The sequence below is a fragment of the Rhinolophus ferrumequinum genome (assembly GCF_004115265.2).
Source record: "Rhinolophus ferrumequinum isolate MPI-CBG mRhiFer1 chromosome 5 unlocalized genomic scaffold, mRhiFer1_v1.p scaffold_110_arrow_ctg1, whole genome shotgun sequence".
NCBI classification, from domain to species: Eukaryota; Metazoa; Chordata; class Mammalia; order Chiroptera; family Rhinolophidae; genus Rhinolophus; species Rhinolophus ferrumequinum.
The window spans coordinates 11,085,646-11,103,815 of record NW_022680355.1 but is presented as its reverse complement, the minus strand read 5'-3'; the positions used below and the strand labels follow the sequence as shown (position 1 = coordinate 11,103,815).

At 33.6% G+C, this 18,170-nt stretch overlaps 1 protein-coding gene and 1 pseudogene across 9 annotated transcripts in view; one reads left to right on the top strand and one right to left on the bottom strand.

Annotated features, from left to right (window-relative positions):
• Positions 1 to 18,170, bottom strand: part of ACBD5 (acyl-CoA binding domain containing 5) — a 38,397-nt gene that overhangs the window by 16,723 nt on the left and 3,504 nt on the right. For 7 of the 9 annotated variants that reach the window (XM_033100679.1, XM_033100676.1, XM_033100681.1 and 4 more), the window contains exons 3-9: positions 15,919 to 16,039; positions 13,608 to 13,680; positions 9,096 to 9,210; positions 8,968 to 9,000; positions 3,928 to 4,062; positions 2,673 to 2,876; positions 1,808 to 1,914 (exon numbers count right to left, since the gene is read on the bottom strand). In XM_033100679.1, the coding sequence (XP_032956570.1) occupies positions 1,808 to 1,914; positions 2,673 to 2,876; positions 3,928 to 4,062; positions 8,968 to 9,000; positions 9,096 to 9,210; positions 13,608 to 13,680; positions 15,919 to 16,039 (788 nt within the window). The remainder of the gene's footprint in view (positions 1 to 1,807; positions 1,915 to 2,672; positions 2,877 to 3,927; positions 4,063 to 8,967; positions 9,001 to 9,095; positions 9,211 to 13,607; positions 13,681 to 15,918; positions 16,040 to 18,170) is intronic. The other 2 variants (XM_033100677.1, XM_033100678.1) reach the window with 2 other exon arrangements.
• On the top strand, positions 5,725 to 7,037 carry LOC117019105 (pancreatic progenitor cell differentiation and proliferation factor-like; annotated as a pseudogene).

Sequence of the window (18,170 nt, the reverse complement as noted above, 5' to 3'; positions counted from 1 at the left end):
AAATACTTAGTTAAAAGCTACAAACATAAATTATACATCACAAAGTTTTCATGATAATAAAAGAATTACTGTCTTTATAAAATATTTTTTCAGTTTATAATAGAAAATATTACTTTTCTAAAAAATTTCTTCAATTAATATTCTGCCTCCTACATGTAAGGGAGAAATGGGAGAGAAATGATTCATTTATGAGGAAACAATTGAGAAGTTATGGCAATGTACTGTTCTCGTGAATCAGTCATTTGTCCAAGAAACACTTAAATAAGTGTTTAAATTAAGGAGAAATTTAAAAATGGGGAAATTAATGAGAAAAGGAAACGTTCTAATGGTAATAGGCAAACAAAAAATGTGATCTTAGTTGTCCACAAAAAGAACTTGAAAAACACTTTGATTCCCAAGGACTCCAAAATTTATCAGAAAAATTAAAAATATTTTTAAAAGAACCCACGTAGGTAACTTGTAGATGACAACCTATAATTAACTTAGACTTGATGAGGATGGTGGTGTGGTGGGGCTCTGGTATCTTATCTAAAGGTTTCCTTCAGGAAGGGACATCTGCATCAGGGTTCACAGGATATGCAAGCGTTAACTTGGTGAATGGTGAATTACATTCTAGCAAAATGAATGCCAAGATGCTGGTGCTGGTGGAGAGAAGGGGAAGGGACTTGACATATTAGAGGAACAGAGAGAAGGCCCCAGTGGGTATGAGCAAAGCCCAAACAGGACAGTGGTATCAACAGCAGCCAAAAAGGTAAGTAGGAGCCATATCAGGCAGAACCCCATGAAAGATTTTAGTCCATTAACTGACTTACAGAGAAAACAGGAGCAAACCTAGCATTTAGTACCCAGATGTTTACTGAGATTAACCCCTATCCAGTCCTTTTCCACCAACTTTCGCCAAATAAATCTTCTTAAAAAGAGAAAATAAAAGGAAATCTGGATTTTTATCCCTTTTCATTTTTGATTAATTTCAGCTAATTCTCAGTTTAGCCTCCTTACCATTATTCTTTCCATCTATGCTAGTCATTTGTGTTTGACCTTAGAAAGTATTCTGTTCATTCATGTGTTTTTAAAATTTGAGAAAGCTAAGAGGTAAATTTAATTACATCATAAAATTTTTAAAAAAGGGAAACACAAAAAGAAAAAATTAAAATCATTACTTCAGGCAGGCAAAGGATAAGTGATTTTCTGTAAGACACACGTGAACAATGTTAGAACAGGGGTGGGGAAATAGTAGGGGGAAAACACAAAATCACCAAACATAAATACAGCTGTCAAAACCATCCCTAGCCATTATCAGAAAAAGTTGTCAAAGCAAGAAAAAAAAAATTCACGTACTTTTAATAATTTTTTTCAAATGTTAGCTTCCAATACTGAATCTTAATTAACTGAAATTTGAAAAGTATTTCCACTCAAAATTTCAGTTCAATGTATTAAAGTCAATGTGAAAAACAGATTCATTTGTTTGCAAATTAATCAATTTTTTAATGTTTATCAATGTTTCAGACATAGGGACTAGCAAAAGGAGTTTACCTTCTGCTTCCCCATCTCACTTTTCCCAGAATATTTATAAATATAAATATATTGTAAGTTATCATATAATATTTAAATGTTATATTTTGAATATTTAGGAATTCTATAAATTTTTTAATTCACAAAAACTAATTTGAAATACAAATATTTAAACATTTTAGAGGTATGTTTTCAAAGTGATGAACAGCATATACATCTGCTATTAACAGAAGTTATGTATCGAATTCTGACATACCACTTTGAAAACTTACCAATTAAAAAATGTCATTTTTACCTCTTCTTGTCCAAATTGCTCCATGGAATCACAGTAAACTTCACTGTCTGAATCACTTGTCAAATGCTGAATTCCTGAAACATCTTCAACATGATCATCATTTATATCTAAATATGAATAAATAGCCAGGTAGAATAATTATTCTCTAATTGAAGAAAAATGCATTTATTCCATTTTCAAAATGTATTAGCTCTACACTATTTTCATACTGGGAGACAAATTTGATTTACCAAGCCACACTTTTTTCTTTTAACAAAACTTTAAATTTAGTTGATAAATTTTATTTGAAAAAAATTACAAAATATTTTATCATAGAATTATACAAAGACACTGTCCAGATCAAACCTCGCAAAACTTAACATTATAAGAGAAAACTGACAATCAGCTAGGAGGCCTAAAGTATTCAAGATTGGTTGTTACATTAACAAATTATATTTCTTGGTTTCTTGGCTGTATTGCAACAATGTTAATAATTCACCATATACATTTATTATAGGCTCACCCCTATAGCCCTAAGATATGAAGAGTATAACTTATCTTTCTGATTGGAGAACAAAGGTATCATATAATCAGAGGTTTAAGTTAAAAGAAACATGAGGAGTAAAAGTAAAAATTTCAAAATTTTATTTTAAAATGCCACATACACAAAAACAACTGAAAAATCACACAGTAAAAATATAGTATAAAAAATTATTAATATATTTCTTCCAAAGATATATTAATAAATCCTCATAATATTAACAAACCTTAAGATATTACTGAATAAATGGTTTTTAAACTCTAAATTGCTGCTAAACATTCTGAAATTATTAAAAGAATATTTTATTCACAGGGAAGAGGCTAAGTAATTATTATGGGAGAATACCTTGATGAGTGCAGACAGCAGTTTTTTCAGTTTGGTCCAAGTTTGGATCTACAGATTTTATTTCTTCAGCACTGCTGCCACTTGGGGAAGAACTGGCATGAATATCACACTGTACATCCTGAACAAGTCTGTCTTCATCATAGCCATTAGTCACAACGATTTCCAAATTCTCATGGTCTGTGGATTTCTTCACCATTTTCTTATCTTTTATGTAAAAATGGAAAAATTCATAAAAGTCCACGAGGTCAATTTCTGTATACGATGTTCTAACATTAAGTAGTCATTTCCTCAATCTACCATAATCCCTTTGAAAGGTTTCCTACTTAGATCACAGAGATGGGGTGCTCCTAGAAGAGGGGTTTTTTAATATGCTGAGGGCTCACCCAAACTGTGTTGGTTTCAAAACTGCTTTAGTTACCTGTGAATTTTCTCTCTTTTAAGAGATAATCTCTCAAGGACTTGACATTCTCTCAGCATAGGCAAATTGTTCTATGAGACCCAGCAGTACAAAAATAGCCAATAAAAACATCCTTCAAAGAAGGTATTGTCATACCTTAACGGAACATGAAGGCAAAACTAAGTTGTGCAGTTTGTTTTGGTGTTATTCTGCCTCCCTTTTCTAAAACAGTCTTCCCCAGAATTACTGGAACTCTTACTAATAAGGCCCCCCTTACTACTAAGGCCCCTCTAATGCAGTGTCCCATGATTCTAATATTCCCTCTTCATCAAAAGTTCTGCCTGTATCCTATTCTCAGGATTCTATTCTTGACAGGATATTCAAAGTTTAACTTGTCTCCTCTTCTTGGTAACATATATTCATATTGGAAACAATACCTTAAATAAACATATTTGGTTTTTTATTTTTTGCTTTTTCTTTTTTAAGGAGGGCACAACTCACAGTGGCCCATGTGGTGATCGAACTGGCAATCTCGGTTTTATCAGCACCACGCTCCAACCAGCTGAGCTAACCAGCCAACCCAAATGAATGTATTTCTAATGCAGCATTTCAGGCATTACATTTGGAGGAATGGCCAGTTAGCTTTCAGCTTTCTCCTTAGCTTTTAACTGCTATCTATTCCATCTATGCGTAAGGCTGTCTGTCCCTATAGTAGAGCCTTTTGGTCCACAGCAAACCTAATTACAGAGTCAACAGCCCATATCCCACTACACGCATATAACACCAAATCAGCCAAACTTCTCCAGATCCTTTTGTCTTATTTAATGTAAAATTATTAGCCCATCATCCAAAGATTACCATTATCACTTCGTTCTGCTTCTTTCACTTCTTCTTGGGCCTCTTCTTCCTCAGACTCAGCTCCACTATCACTGCTTTCAGCTTTACCATTAACAGTTTTGGCATTTGGAGTAGAAGTTAGAACATTACCAAGATCTAAAATATGAAATGACCATTTAATCTCTAACGCTATAACATACAATAATGCTATAATTTACAACACTATAATTTACAATAACTAGTAAAGTAATTTTGAAGAAAAAAGTTGTAATCTGATATGTAATTAATAGTATTCTTTTGACTATAAATTATATAAATACTAGATAAATTCCTTCAATTAGTTTACAACAAAATGATAAAGCAATCTTAAAACCTTTCTGAACAACGCAGAGGATAAATTATTTTTAGTTAACATCAATCAAAATAGTAAAGTTAGAGATGAATTATCTTTATAGATGGTAAATGAAGACAGTTGCTATATGCTAGCAAACTGAAAGTATAAATATAATATTTTGGCCCTAACAACAGTCACCTTATATTTAAACATTTAAAAAATGTTTATTTAGGTGGACTATATTTAAACATTTAAAAAAATCATTTTATAAACTTTAAGGCTTCAGGTGCACAACTTATTATTATGTCTTTATAGTTAAACTTAAAAAAAAAATCAGTTAATGCTATTAATCACTTAAAAAGACAACTGTCTATTGACCAAAGTCTTACTTTGAGAGTAAACACATCAGAGCTTCCCCAACGCTAACATGCATAGGAATCACCTGTGATCTAGTTAAAATGGAGATTCTGAATCAGTAAGTCTGGGGTGATCTAAGATTCAGCCTTTCCATAAAGCTCCCATGTGATGCCAATGCTGTTGGTTACTTGACCACATTTTGAGATACAGGGAATTACATTCCCACAACTCTTTAAGATACTAAACGCCTCCTAAGTGGCTACTGGCCCAAAACAGTGGTCCTTCCTCCATAAGCTTTTGGGCTTTATTTTCACTATACAAATGCATTTTGGATGCTTCCCTGCATCCCAAACAACATAACAAATTTCAAAATCTCTGTACATCTTAAACAGTCAGGCCTATATTCTTATTTAAGTCTACCTAACTAATGGAACAAAAGACTAAAAATTCAACTCTTATATAACGCATTGTGTTCTATTCTCACTTAGAGAATCATGGTTGTTTCTGAATCTCTCTTACTTTCCCCCGACAACCAGAATAAAATAATAACAACAAAACAAAAACGAAAACAAAAACGCGCACCACCCACAGACATCTTCAACAAAACTAAGTAACAGGGAAACCTCATCAAATGCTTCCCTCATCAAATGGATAGCTGTCAAAAACTACTTAACAACAGCAAAAACAGCATCACAACAGTTCTGTGAGTTGTGGAAAGCACAGAGAATTACTAATGAGCCCTACTTCACATCCAAAAATCAATTAATGTGATATACCGTATTAACAGACTAAAGGACAAAAGCCACAATTATGACAACAGATAGAAAAAGCATTTGACAAAATCCAACACTCTTTCATGATAATAAGGCTGAAGGAATTAAGAATAAAAGAGAATTTCTTCAATTTGATGAAGGGCATCTACGAAAAGTCACAACTAGTCTCCATACTTAATGCAAAAAGACTGAATTGTGTACTCCCAAAATAAGGAACAAGACAAAGATGTCTGCTTTTGCCATCTCTATTTAATATTGTACTAGAAGTTCTAGCCAGGGCAGTTAGGCAAGGGAAAAAAAAAATTTTAAAATCCAGATTGGAAACAAAGAGGTAAAATAACCTCTGTATATGACATGCTCTTCTACACAGAAAATCCTATGAAATCTACAAAAAACTGTTAGGACTAAGAAATAGTTTGGCAACATTGCAGGATACAAGGTCAACATATAAAAATCAACTGTATTTCTATAAGCTAACAAATCAAGCCAAAAATAAAATTAGAAAACAATTCAAGTTACAAAAGCCCCCAAAAGAATTAAATACTTACTACCGAGTTCCCCCGAAAATAAGACCTAGCTGGACAATCAGCTCTAATGCATCTTTTGGAGCAAAAATTAATATAAGACCTGGTATTATAGTATATTATATATTATGTTATGTTATGTTATATGCGGTCTTACAGTAAAATAAAACCGGGTCTTACATTAATTTTTGTTCCAAAAGATGCATTAGAGCTGATTGTCCAGCTAGGTCTTATTTTCGGGGAAACATGGCAATACATTTGACAAAAAAGTATAAGAATTATACACTGCAAATGACAAAATGTTGAAATTAAAGAAGATCTAAGTAAATTACTTGGAAGGCAATATTGTTGAGATTAAAATATTCCCCCAAATGATCTATAATTCATTGCAATCTCTATCAAATTCCTAGCTTTCTTTTTTTTGCAAAAATTGACAAGCTGATTCTAAAATTCGTATGGAAATGCAAGGGATCCAGAATAGTTAAAACCATCTTGGAAAAGAACAAAGTGGGACAGTTCATACTTCCTGATTTCAAAACTTACTATATATGTATATTCTGAAAAAGCCTATGTGACACAGCTACATCCTACATCTGTTCTCCTGGGCCTAAATGACAATTTTGAACAAAATGCTTTATTAAAAAAAAAGTCAACCCCACGCATCTTGGTGGTGGAGCGGCCTCCGGTGGACTCTTCTGCAAATGGGCTCCGTGGCCTAGAGCCCCGGTCCACACCCCCCGTGATCGTGTGCCGAGGCCTGCTAGGAGTCACTGCCGAGGTTTCCACAAGCAAGAGCACGGCAGCCACCCCTCCAGCAGATCGCTAGCGGCCACCTACAACTACTAGTACCAGCGGCGCCTGGGTTCCACTTCCAGTGACAGCTGCTGTGGAAGTGCCGAGTACCCTGGGGAAGCCACCTCCCATCACCCCGGTCTCTCCAAGGCTGACCCAGGTCACTGACGGAGGAGCTTCTGTTTTGGGAAGTCCACTCTCCCATTCATGGCCAGTGATGGGTGTTCCCAGAGCACTCGCTACTTCCCCAGATGTCCAGCAGCATGATCACCTATGACCCGGCTCGGGAAGCCACAAGGAAACAGGGCTATTGGCCAGTCCAGCAAAGCCAACGCTGGGCCCCCATCCTGAGTGGCTTCCAGCAGCCACCAGACTTCCAGGGGCAGTAGGCTCTGTTGAGATCCTACCCCCTGCCCTCCTCTCTACCCTATTCCCAACCCCACCCCATAGACTAGGCCAGCTGCAGCAAGCAGAAGCAGTTGGGTTCTTTTATACCAAAAGAGCAAAACACCAAAATGGAAGTTGAGAGAGAGCATCGCTCTTTACTATCCAAGACACACGCAAGCCTTCCTGTCACCCATAACCATGTGCCTTGCACTAAGTGGAAAATAAACCAAAGCACTAGCACACACACACACTAAAGTCAAGATTGCAAACTGTCTTGCAATGTGGTGATATCTTACAAAATTGCAAACACCCATCAAATACCCATATCCTTTGATCCAGCAATTAACTTTTACATTATTTCTTACAGATACCTTCCACATATGTAAAATGACATTTGTATATGGTCAGATTAGAAGATTAGAAGAGGAAACAATCTAAGTGTATATTAAAATGGTACAGGTTAAATAATGCTACAGGTCCACATCCCTTACCACCCTTGGATCCAGATATGATTCGAAATACAGAATTTTCTAATTTTGCAAAGGTATATTATATATACTGTATATTATATACATGCAGAGATATACTGTATATACTCTAACATCTTCAACAGAGTCTAGGCAGCTCTCACTAAAAAAAAAATTAAGATATTTGTAGCAAAGCATGAATAATCACACTAGATAGGATAAATAAAGACTTAAAATAGCTTCATGTCATTTCAGGTCAGGGCTTGCTCCTCAATTAGTTCATGTCAGGACAAGTTTTGCTGCCAAATGAGTTACAAAAAAAAAAAAATGTTTCTCAAGCTTATTGAATTTTTCAATTATACTTAAGGGATGTGGACCTGGACCTTTATTATTATTATATTATTATTCATTCTTCCTTGTTTTTATAATTAGTTGTTTAAACATCTGGGTCTGGCCGGTAAGCTGGACACTACAAAAGCAGGTCCAGGCTTATTCCCCTTTGCACCCTAAAAACATGCTTCATACAGAGAAAACACTTAATACTTTTTTGATTGAATAAGCATGAATAAGGAAGATTATCTGATCACATCTGACTTCTCTAGGCAAGTCAGATATCGAGAGTGTGGTACGAGTATGCCCAGTGAGCAGTCACTCTCAGTTACCATGGCAGACACGTCCTGGGGGCCTCATGAGAGAACACGATGATGGCTGAGCTGAAACACTGTAATTTCCATCAATTAGTAATAAGATGCCTTGTAAGTAGGGATGACAGAAAAAAAAGGGATACCATATGTATCAAAACATATACAATTTTCATTTAAAATGACTTATGGGCTCATTTCTAAAAAAATTTAAAAAGCAAATGTTTACGGTTAATACCAGCAAATGTGTATGTTATTTTCAACTCCTGCTGGTATGTTAAAGATAGACCTTTCAATTCTTTACTGAGAACATGAAAACAGAATTCTAAAAAGAGAAACCAAGCTAAGTGAATTCACTGATGTCTTGTTTTAGCTTGCTAAACTACAGTTAAACCATACTATAAATGTATCACTTTAAAATTAGCTTAGAAAATTATTTCAGCCATAGTATTGCTAATATAATTCATTAAGCAAAATAGAAAATATAATCTATGAAAATAAAACTATGAATTCTGTTATAATTTTTTATGTACTAAGAGAACCACCTATCATGTCGCAGTAAGTTAAGGGTTCAAACTTAAGGGTTTATAATATTATTGAACTTTATATAACGTGTTTGCTTAGATTCAAAACGCCTGAGTGACAGGAAAAAGACAAAAAAAAGAAACAAATAAAAATAGAAAGAAAACTCTTGAGTGACAAGCTTATAAATTATATAAATTTGAGCAGAATTCTTTGGCATGTAAATTTTAAACAAAATTTTTACATGGATTTCTTTATTCCTACCTTCTAAGTATTTAGAGATTTTCTCCAGTCGGACTAGCATGTGAAATTAAAAAGAAATTAGACATATAAATATAACGCATGCATAATGTATCAGTTGCTGAATTTAAAATGAGGTAAAATAGTCCAACCTGAAGTTAAATCAGAACTTCTGCCACTCTTTTTGTCCTCTACAATTTCATAAAATGGGCCTATGACATGGAGCAATTCTTCAACTTTCTCAGTCATCGGCATAGTTTCAAGAATCTATAATCAAAAGAAACGAATCTTGTGAAATCAAAAACTATTAATCTGGTCTATATTAGTATCAAATAATATAACATTTATAATTTAAGTCTTGATAACTGTGAGATGTGAGATTCATTGATAGACTCCCAAAGTATTTATATTACATACTTAACATATATACCCTCCTAGAAAAGTTTCAAGTATATTAAAGATTTAAAAGTGTTTTCATTTTAAAGGCTATTTCACATAAGCTTCTGTGAAATTTTACACAATAATCTACATATTGTGCATTAAAAACTAAGGGCACTGGGTTCCATTGAAGGTGGCGAAGTAGACGCACACATTTTAAAAATGTGTATTACATGTCAAATATTTTCTTTAATTCAAATGATGACAAAAGCAAAATAAAGACACTTAAGATTTGGTTACCTGTAAAAAAAATAATAACTAAGCACTAATGTTAAATAAAATAGAAAACTGTGGGGTTAATGTAAATTATGTCTGTTGTTTAATACTATGGTATTGTTCTTAAAAGGGCACAAAAGTAAGTTAGGAAATAATAACCACTTTCAGACACCTTTATAACTTTATAACTAAGGGCCAATTTAAAATCATCAAATTTAAAGAGCAAGGTATATTAACTGAAAAGACATTGAAATAAATAGCCATCAGTGGATGACTGATAAATTAAAAGTATTTCCATACATGGAATATTTTGGAGATATTAAAAAGACTAAGGTTTGTGTTCTGATTGGAAAAATATCCATGAATTTTTTTACAAGCAAAAAAGCTAGTTGCCACACAGTATATTTAATATGATACCACTCTTGGTTTTCTTTTTTAATATAGCTATATGTATATCTGTATACTGTGTTTCCCCGAAAATAAGACCTAGATGGACAATCAGCTTTAATGTGTCTTTTGGAGCAAAAATTAATTTAAGACCCAGTCTTATTTTACTATAATATAAGGATGGGTCTTTATAACATAATGTAATACAATGTAATGTAATATAATATAATACCTGGTCTTATATTAATTTTTGCTCCAAAAGATGCATTAGAGTTGATTGTCCGGCTAGGTCTTATTTTCGAGAAAACATGATATATATGTATATATATAATATATCTCTTATGAATCAATCTACAAAATACAATTAAAAGTAATTACCACTAAAGAGTTAAAATAGAGACAATGGGGAACACATTTTTCACTTTATACTTCTTTCAATGTTTGGATTTTTTTCATTTACGTATCTTACCTGTATTAATATAAACGAATTTATTATTTTAAGCAACCAAAGTCCTATATCATTCTTGCACATTTCTTTAGCTCATATGCAGTTTTAAAATGATCCCTTGTATCTTTAAAATTAACAACAACCTCGGATTTGTTAGTCACGCTCCCTGCTTTATTGCTCATTCAGTACCTTTCACAATATAATGTAAACTCAATGTTTTTGATCACTCCTGTATTTCCAGTGTCCTGCACATAGGAGGTATTTAATGAACAATACAGTTTACAACTCTAAAATTTTTGTTCAAACATGCTTTTATTTCTAAACCAGATACATTGTCTATGGTAATCAGCAAATCTGATATGATTTAGAGCTGGGATACACCCATCACCATTACTACTGTGTGTGTATGTACATGAGCATGCGTGCATGCGTGCTTGAGAGAGAGACAGAGACAGAGAGAGAGAAGGGGTGTTATTCACAGAGACTATACAAAATGAACTATGTTAACAATAACTGGTTTTAGTGATTATAACTTAATTTTACAGCTCATAGTAAATTATCTAATTGCTGCTCCTATCAATGGATAGGTCTGACAAGAATGCTTTATTCATAAACTGTACTTTTGCTAAAGGAAATACTTATTAAAGGCTAGGACCGTTAGGGAGAGCATTTTTATAGCTTATTATAGATACATGATTTGTAATATATTTGAATTATAATAATTATTAGTTTTCCATTCTGAGAATTAGATTCAAACCAGAAACTGAAACCATAGGTAGTGTTTAGTTTGATATGACCAAAGACACAGCTAATCAATGGCAGAGATATAATTCAAACACAAGTTAGTATCCTTTACACTATTCCACAGTGGATATAAAGACTTGACTGAGCAGAATATGGAAAGCGAAACACATATCCCATCCTGACCCAATAATAATGGCCCAAAAATGCAAGAGTAGTGATAATGGCAATTCAATATGTCACAAAAGAAGCCATAAAGTGCTTCCTTTAAGTAAAAAGGTATGTATGTATAGGGAAAAAATAGTATATAAAGGGTTCAGTACTATCCACAGGTTGAGGCATGGATTGGGGATCTTGGAATATATCCCCCATGAATAATGGCGGACTATTGGACACTTATATCTCTTTAAATCAACAGACATAATACACATTATTCAAGTACTAGCTGAATTTTCTGGAAATCCCCATAAGATAGCCCATAAAATTGTACAGAAAATAGAACTTTATATTTCCTCCTGATTATAAATCAAAACAAACTTTATTTAAAAAAACATGGCTTATTGCCCCCAAACCACATTAGTTACTCTCAGTCCCTGAAAGCTAAAATCCTATTATATTATTTTAAAACAATTTTTGATTTTGGCAAGTTTTTTGGTGATATTTCACTGGATGGTTTACAAATTATGAAAGGCAATTTTCTATAAAACATTATCTATTATAACATATAAATTAAATGAATAAAGTTCCTTAAACTCTTGAATGCACAGGCATGGAATTAGATTCACACTGAAAGACGAATTCTAGGGATTTGTGAACCATATTTAAGAACATAACTTAATGACTGCTTCAGTTAGTAAATTATTGACGTTAGATAAAGTCCCAAATACAGTAATGAAATCTTTGGGATAATGTACTATCCTAACTGATTATTTAGAGGCATGAAATTTTATCTACTGATGTTCACAAAGTTAAACTCTGAAAAAAATTTTAAAGACTAATCAAAATTTTAAACTACCCATATCCTACTACTTTTAGATTACCTCTAAAAGTTTCCTATAAACTGTATTGTATTCACAGTATGAATTGAAAATGTTAAAGTCTTACTGAAAGTAGTTGGTGAATTCTTTTAATTAGAGAGTTAGTTACAGAAACCTACAGATACAGTGGGAAGTAGTTTAAGACAGCTAAAAGGCAGATGTATAGTCTTTATCTTTCTTGGGGGAGAAAAGTGGAATACACATTGTTTCACACCCTCCCACTTTAAACTGTGGCTACATTATGAATTAATAAAATTGGACAAGTAAAATGGGTAAATTTTACTTAATGTGTCATTCAGCTTTACATTGCAGAATGTCCTAACATTTATAATGATATTTAAGGTAAAGGAAAAGCAACAGTTATCAAACCAAAAAAACTTTAGATTCTCTTTCTCTCTGCTTTTCAAAGGCTCCTTTGTTGTTGTGTCACTGATACAGTTCACAGCCAAAAGAACTAAACTCTGCCCTCTATTATAAACAAAGTCCAGTAAAAAAAATTGTGAAAATGTAACAAAGGGCACAACTTTGGCAGTGTAAATATGAATAAAACAAAGCAAAAACTAGTTTGAATCTACCAAACAGAAGTTACTAATACTGTCAAACCCTCTGGGAAAACGAAACAAAACAAAACTTTATTCATTTTTACAGATTTTCTTTCAGTTCAAAGATAATTTATTTAAGATTGTCAAAAAGACCTACATTTCCCACTTCCTGATTCTTCTCCAACATAAAAATGGTCCTTTATAAAAAAGGCACTCAGATTATCTTTAAAATCTATGATTTCTTCATAAATTTGTTCCTCTAAACAATTCTTTGAATGGACTTAGAAGAGCTAGTGAATGATGAATGCACTTTTTAGAAGTTACCAAAGAAACTAAAAGCATTCTTACCTATTTCGCTTTGCAGTCACAGAAATACTTGTTACTGAGAAGTACAGTGATGGGTATATCTCAATTTTGAGTTAAAATGTGTACAAGACCACTGTTCGGCAGTCTTGTTAACTATTTCTCCTAAATAAAAGGTTCTAAAGAAATGCTTTAAAGGCAGGCCAGGTATTTCCCAGACTCCTGAGTTAGGGACTCCTATTTTTAAAGATTCCTATTTCTATACCTTCTGCAGAAGTCAACTACATAGAAAGATAGGGAAGGTGAAAAATACAAAACAAAAGAAAAATCCCCAAAATACCCACAATGTGATGTATCTTAAAGAAAAAACACTTACCTTGAGATGAACATTGATAAGACAGATAAAGAATAATTCAATAATCTAGATTGCATATTCTAACATATTACAATCTCCTTGTTCCTTAAAATAAAGCAGCTAATTTGCTTGATGATAAAATTAAATTAGAACTGCTCCGAATATTTTTATTTTCTCCTGTGAATTATTTTCCCTACCTTTTTCATTTCTTCAACATATGCAATCATGGCTTCCTCTTTGGTCATATCACCCAATGAACTCCAAGCATCCCTAAAAATGAAAACATTCAAATAACAATAAAGACACCTGATTTTCAATTGTTCAAAATACAATTTATAGTTGATACTGTAGGGTCATTATTTAAAACAAGCTCTACTTAAAGCCTTATTGTATTTCCAAAGGATCTCTTTAAATGCATCATCTTGAAGAGTATCGCAGTAATAAACTGGCAAAGTAAATAGTATTTAAAACTAATAAGTATATAACTCAACTATAGATTATACAGACTATATAAAACCAAATAAACTATAGACTGTTCAAAAATATTTGCTAAGAACTCTTTAAAAGTTTGTCATTATATAGAACAATGAAAGAAATGAATGCTTTAGAAGATACATGTTTTAGATGAACAGAAGTTTGGGTTAAAAGTTTCCATTAATTTGGGCCGGCCTGGTGGCTCAGGCGGTTAGAGCTCCATGCTCCTGACTCCGAAGAGTGCCGGTTCGGTTCCCGCATGGGCCAGTGGGCTCTCAACCACAAGGTTGCCAGTTCAATTCCTCGACTCCCGCAAGGGATGGTGGGCTGCGCCCCCTGCAACTAGCAACGGCAATTGGACCTGAAGCTGAGCTACGCCCTCCGCAAGTAAGGCTGAAACGACAACTTAAAGCTGAATAGCACCCTCCACAACTAAGAATGAAAGGACAACAACTTAACTTGGAAAAAAAAAAGTCCTGGAAGTACATACACACTGTTCCCCAATAAAGTCCTGTTCCCCTTCCCCAATTAAAAAAAAAAAAGTTTCCATTAATTTAAATAAGAGTCTAATTTACACATTTGAAAAATGGAAATAGTTTCTTCCTTCTAATAAGAAAAAAAGGAAAATGTGAGGGACAGGAAAATTTTAACCCCTTAGATAATGAGTATACTCCTTTAAAATTTCTACCTAAAGTGAAAAACTCTTTTTATACCTTTTTTTTCCAGAAGCAGTTTAACTCCACCAAAGATCAATTTCAAGGGAAAATTATAAATTAAATAAATTTTCTGAAAAAAAGATAACATGTTGCTATTATACTTAACCTATTATTTTGTGACTATTCATAAAAATCTTAGATAAAAGTATATAGTACGGGTGGTAAGAAATCCTCAAAGTAGTTTAAGGACTTCCAATTCAGAGTGAAGAAATTTAGCTATCAACATGTGTGGCTCTTAAGATATGCTTCACCAATCAAAACACTCTGTTCATACATATAGTCTATGTCAGACTAAGTTACGTTTTGTTAGACATTTATAAAGTCTTCAGCAGTATTTAGAACATCAAATGTTAGTTAACTAGAAATATGGTAGAAGTATCTCTGGATAGTTTATGATTCTCTTAAGTATATTAAAAATCAAATTTCTATTCAAGTATAGTGGGACATTCGGCTTAGATAAAACGTTAGTATGACAGTACCTGAGTCATGCTCCTAGTTAATTAATATCTTAAAGGCTCAAAGCAAACAATGTCACCTCAGAAAAGTCACTATTTTTCATGGCAGGTCAAAGAGTCAGGAGAGTTTATTTCTCTTTAACTTAGTTTAGGAGTTTTTCTTGGCATAAAAATGCCATAAAAGGAAAGACTGGGGCGGCCCGGTGGCTCTGGAGTGCCATGCTCCTAATGCTGAAGGCCGCTGGTTTGATTCCCACATGGGCCAGTGAGCTGTGCCCTCCACAGCTAAGACTGTGAACAACGGCTCTCCCTGGAGCTGGGGTGCGGTGAACAGCCAGAGGTCGGTGTGAGCTGTCGCAGGCTGCTGTGTGCTGCCCTGAGCGGCCGGTGGCTGCGCTGGCCGGCAGCCATGAGTGGCCGGCAGCTATTGTGAGCCGACAAGAGTGGCCGTGAGCTGCTGTGAGCAGCCGACTGATGACAGGCGACCAACTGCCTCAGCCGGGCAGCGCGCAAGGCTCAAAATACCAGCATGGGCCAGGGAGCTGCGCCTACTAGACTGAGAAACAATGGCTTTAAAACCGGGAGGTAGGGGCAAAAAAACCAAAAAAAAACAAAAAGGAAAAGGCTAACTAAAAAGCTTATTATCTTTGATGTACGTACCCCTTTTTATTTTATTGTTTTTTCTCTTCCCAAGACTTCCCCATTTGTGTGAAATTGTATTAAGAGCACACGGAGGATAAAAACTGTATCCTGTACCTCGATCACTTTATGCATAGGATAATACATAACCACATAAATAACAATCACATGATAATTATATCCTTATAGTAAAACGCCTTTCATAGCTTTCTATATAAAATTACCATTTATATCTTCCAATAGGATCCCAGAATGCAGGCCTTGAGTGTTTACAGGGTCCTTCGGTTGCTTGCTTGTAGAAGCTATAGAACTTGAGCATCATTTCATTTGTTGGCTGAAATGAACCTATTGGAAACATACATTAAATACAGATCACCTGGAGAACACAATTGATAATCTAAGACTAAATTAGCTTAGTTATACTAATAGGGATTTTCAAATATTTCATTAATAGTTCAGATAATTATTTATTTCTATCTTATAGAAACAAAAGTTACGGCTCTGTTAGTTGCTTTACTCTTTCAATATTAAAAAACTCTGAGATTTTAGACTTTAATAACAATGCTTACCACAGTTCAATTAATAAAAGAATAGATGAACAAACATGCTGTAGGTGTAACCAAAATAACTGGCAAAAGTCATTTAAAAACACAAATACAGAGAGGGTGCAAAAAAAATGTATACACATTTTAAGAAAGGAAAAAACTGCATTAAAATCACACTGATGGTAAACACTTTGAGCCCCTTTTATAATTGGAGAAGTCAAACGTGACTTGTATTCATCGTTTGTTATCAGTATATATTGAGTATTGCAATTTTAATACAGTTTTTTCCTTTCTTAAAATGTGTACACTTTTTTGTCACCCTCTGTATATTAAAATATATAATAACTGTATTATGCAACTGTAATAAGGTATTTTTATTCAAAGATGGTGACAAATCAAAAATGACTAGCATAAATAAAAAACTTACATGTATACGCTGCTTAATAAAATTGTAACAATAAGAAATTCAATTCTTCTTGGCCAAATTTCAGTTTCTCAATGGATAAGGAACTTTGCCTGAAGCCAACCAGAGTGTACTGTGGTTGAAAAAGAATTAATCCAAGATAAAATAGATTTGTCACTGCCTACCTCTGTAATTTTGGAAACATCAATTTCTTTGAATAGAAATCTTCATATATGTTTCAGCATATCTACAACCTTTTTTATGTTTAAAAATTTCAAATTGTATAAACAAGCACTGTAAGTTACAATACTCTTAGTAATAGGGAAAATCTGGAATGTAAATGTTTTATATAAATACTTGGCTAAATAAATACGATATACAACAGGATAATTGGTAACTATAGCCCTTAAAATTATATTGTAGAAAAATATAAATAACGTCATGAGAAAATTTCCATGACCTACTATAAAATGAGAAAAAAAATGGCAGTTTAAAAGCAGCATATCCAGTACAATCCATTTTTTCAAAATAAGTATTTACATACATAAAACGCAAGTAGAAGTAAACACATCAAATAGTTAAAGACAATCTCTCTGGATAGTAGGCATACAGATTATTTTTATTACCCTTTTCACTTGTTTGTTTTTAAATATTTTACATTGAGTTTGTATTACTTTTATATCAAAAATAAAAAATTGTGTATAAAAATAAAAATGAAAACTGTAAAAAGGTATTTTAAAAACTTTATAGGGCGGCCGGGTGGCTCAGTTGGTTACAGCATGAGCTCTGAACTACTGGATTGCCGGTTTGATTCCCACATGGGCCAGTGAGGTGCGCCTTCCACAATTAGACTGAAGACAACGAGCTGCTGCTGAGCCTCCGTAGGGGTGGACGGATGGCAGAGTTGGTTAGAGCGCGAGCTCTCAACAACAAGGTTGTTGGTTCAATTCCCACAATGGGATGGTGGGCTACACCCCTGCAACTAAAGATTGAAAATGGGGACTGGACTTGGAGCTGAAGGACAACGACTTGGAGCTGATGGGCCCTGGAGAAACACACTGTTCTCCAATATTCCCCAATAAAATTAAAAAAAAAACACAAGAAAACTTTATAGATTGTGAAATAAACAGATAACATGTAGCAATCAAAAGCTAATAGTCAATAAACACAAAAATTACAACATAAGAAGATGAGAGCTGGTGTTTCAGGTTTGGCCAAGAGTGAATAATTAATTCCAAAATCACAATAATTATCTACATAATATATGCTAACTTAGGCATATCTACTAGATATAGTATTTCAATGATATAGTCCTTCTTTACATAGTAGAGGGAAAAAAATGGAGAAACTACAGTTAAAAATGGTTATTTATTTAAGTAACACAAATCTAAATTTAAAACATCAAAAGCCTCATCTTGTAATTTTTTCAGGAAGTTAATCAAATAAGATTTAAAAGTTTATTGGTTAAGGTGGATGATATATATACCGTGTTTCCCCGAAAATAAGACCTAGCTGGACAATCAGCTCT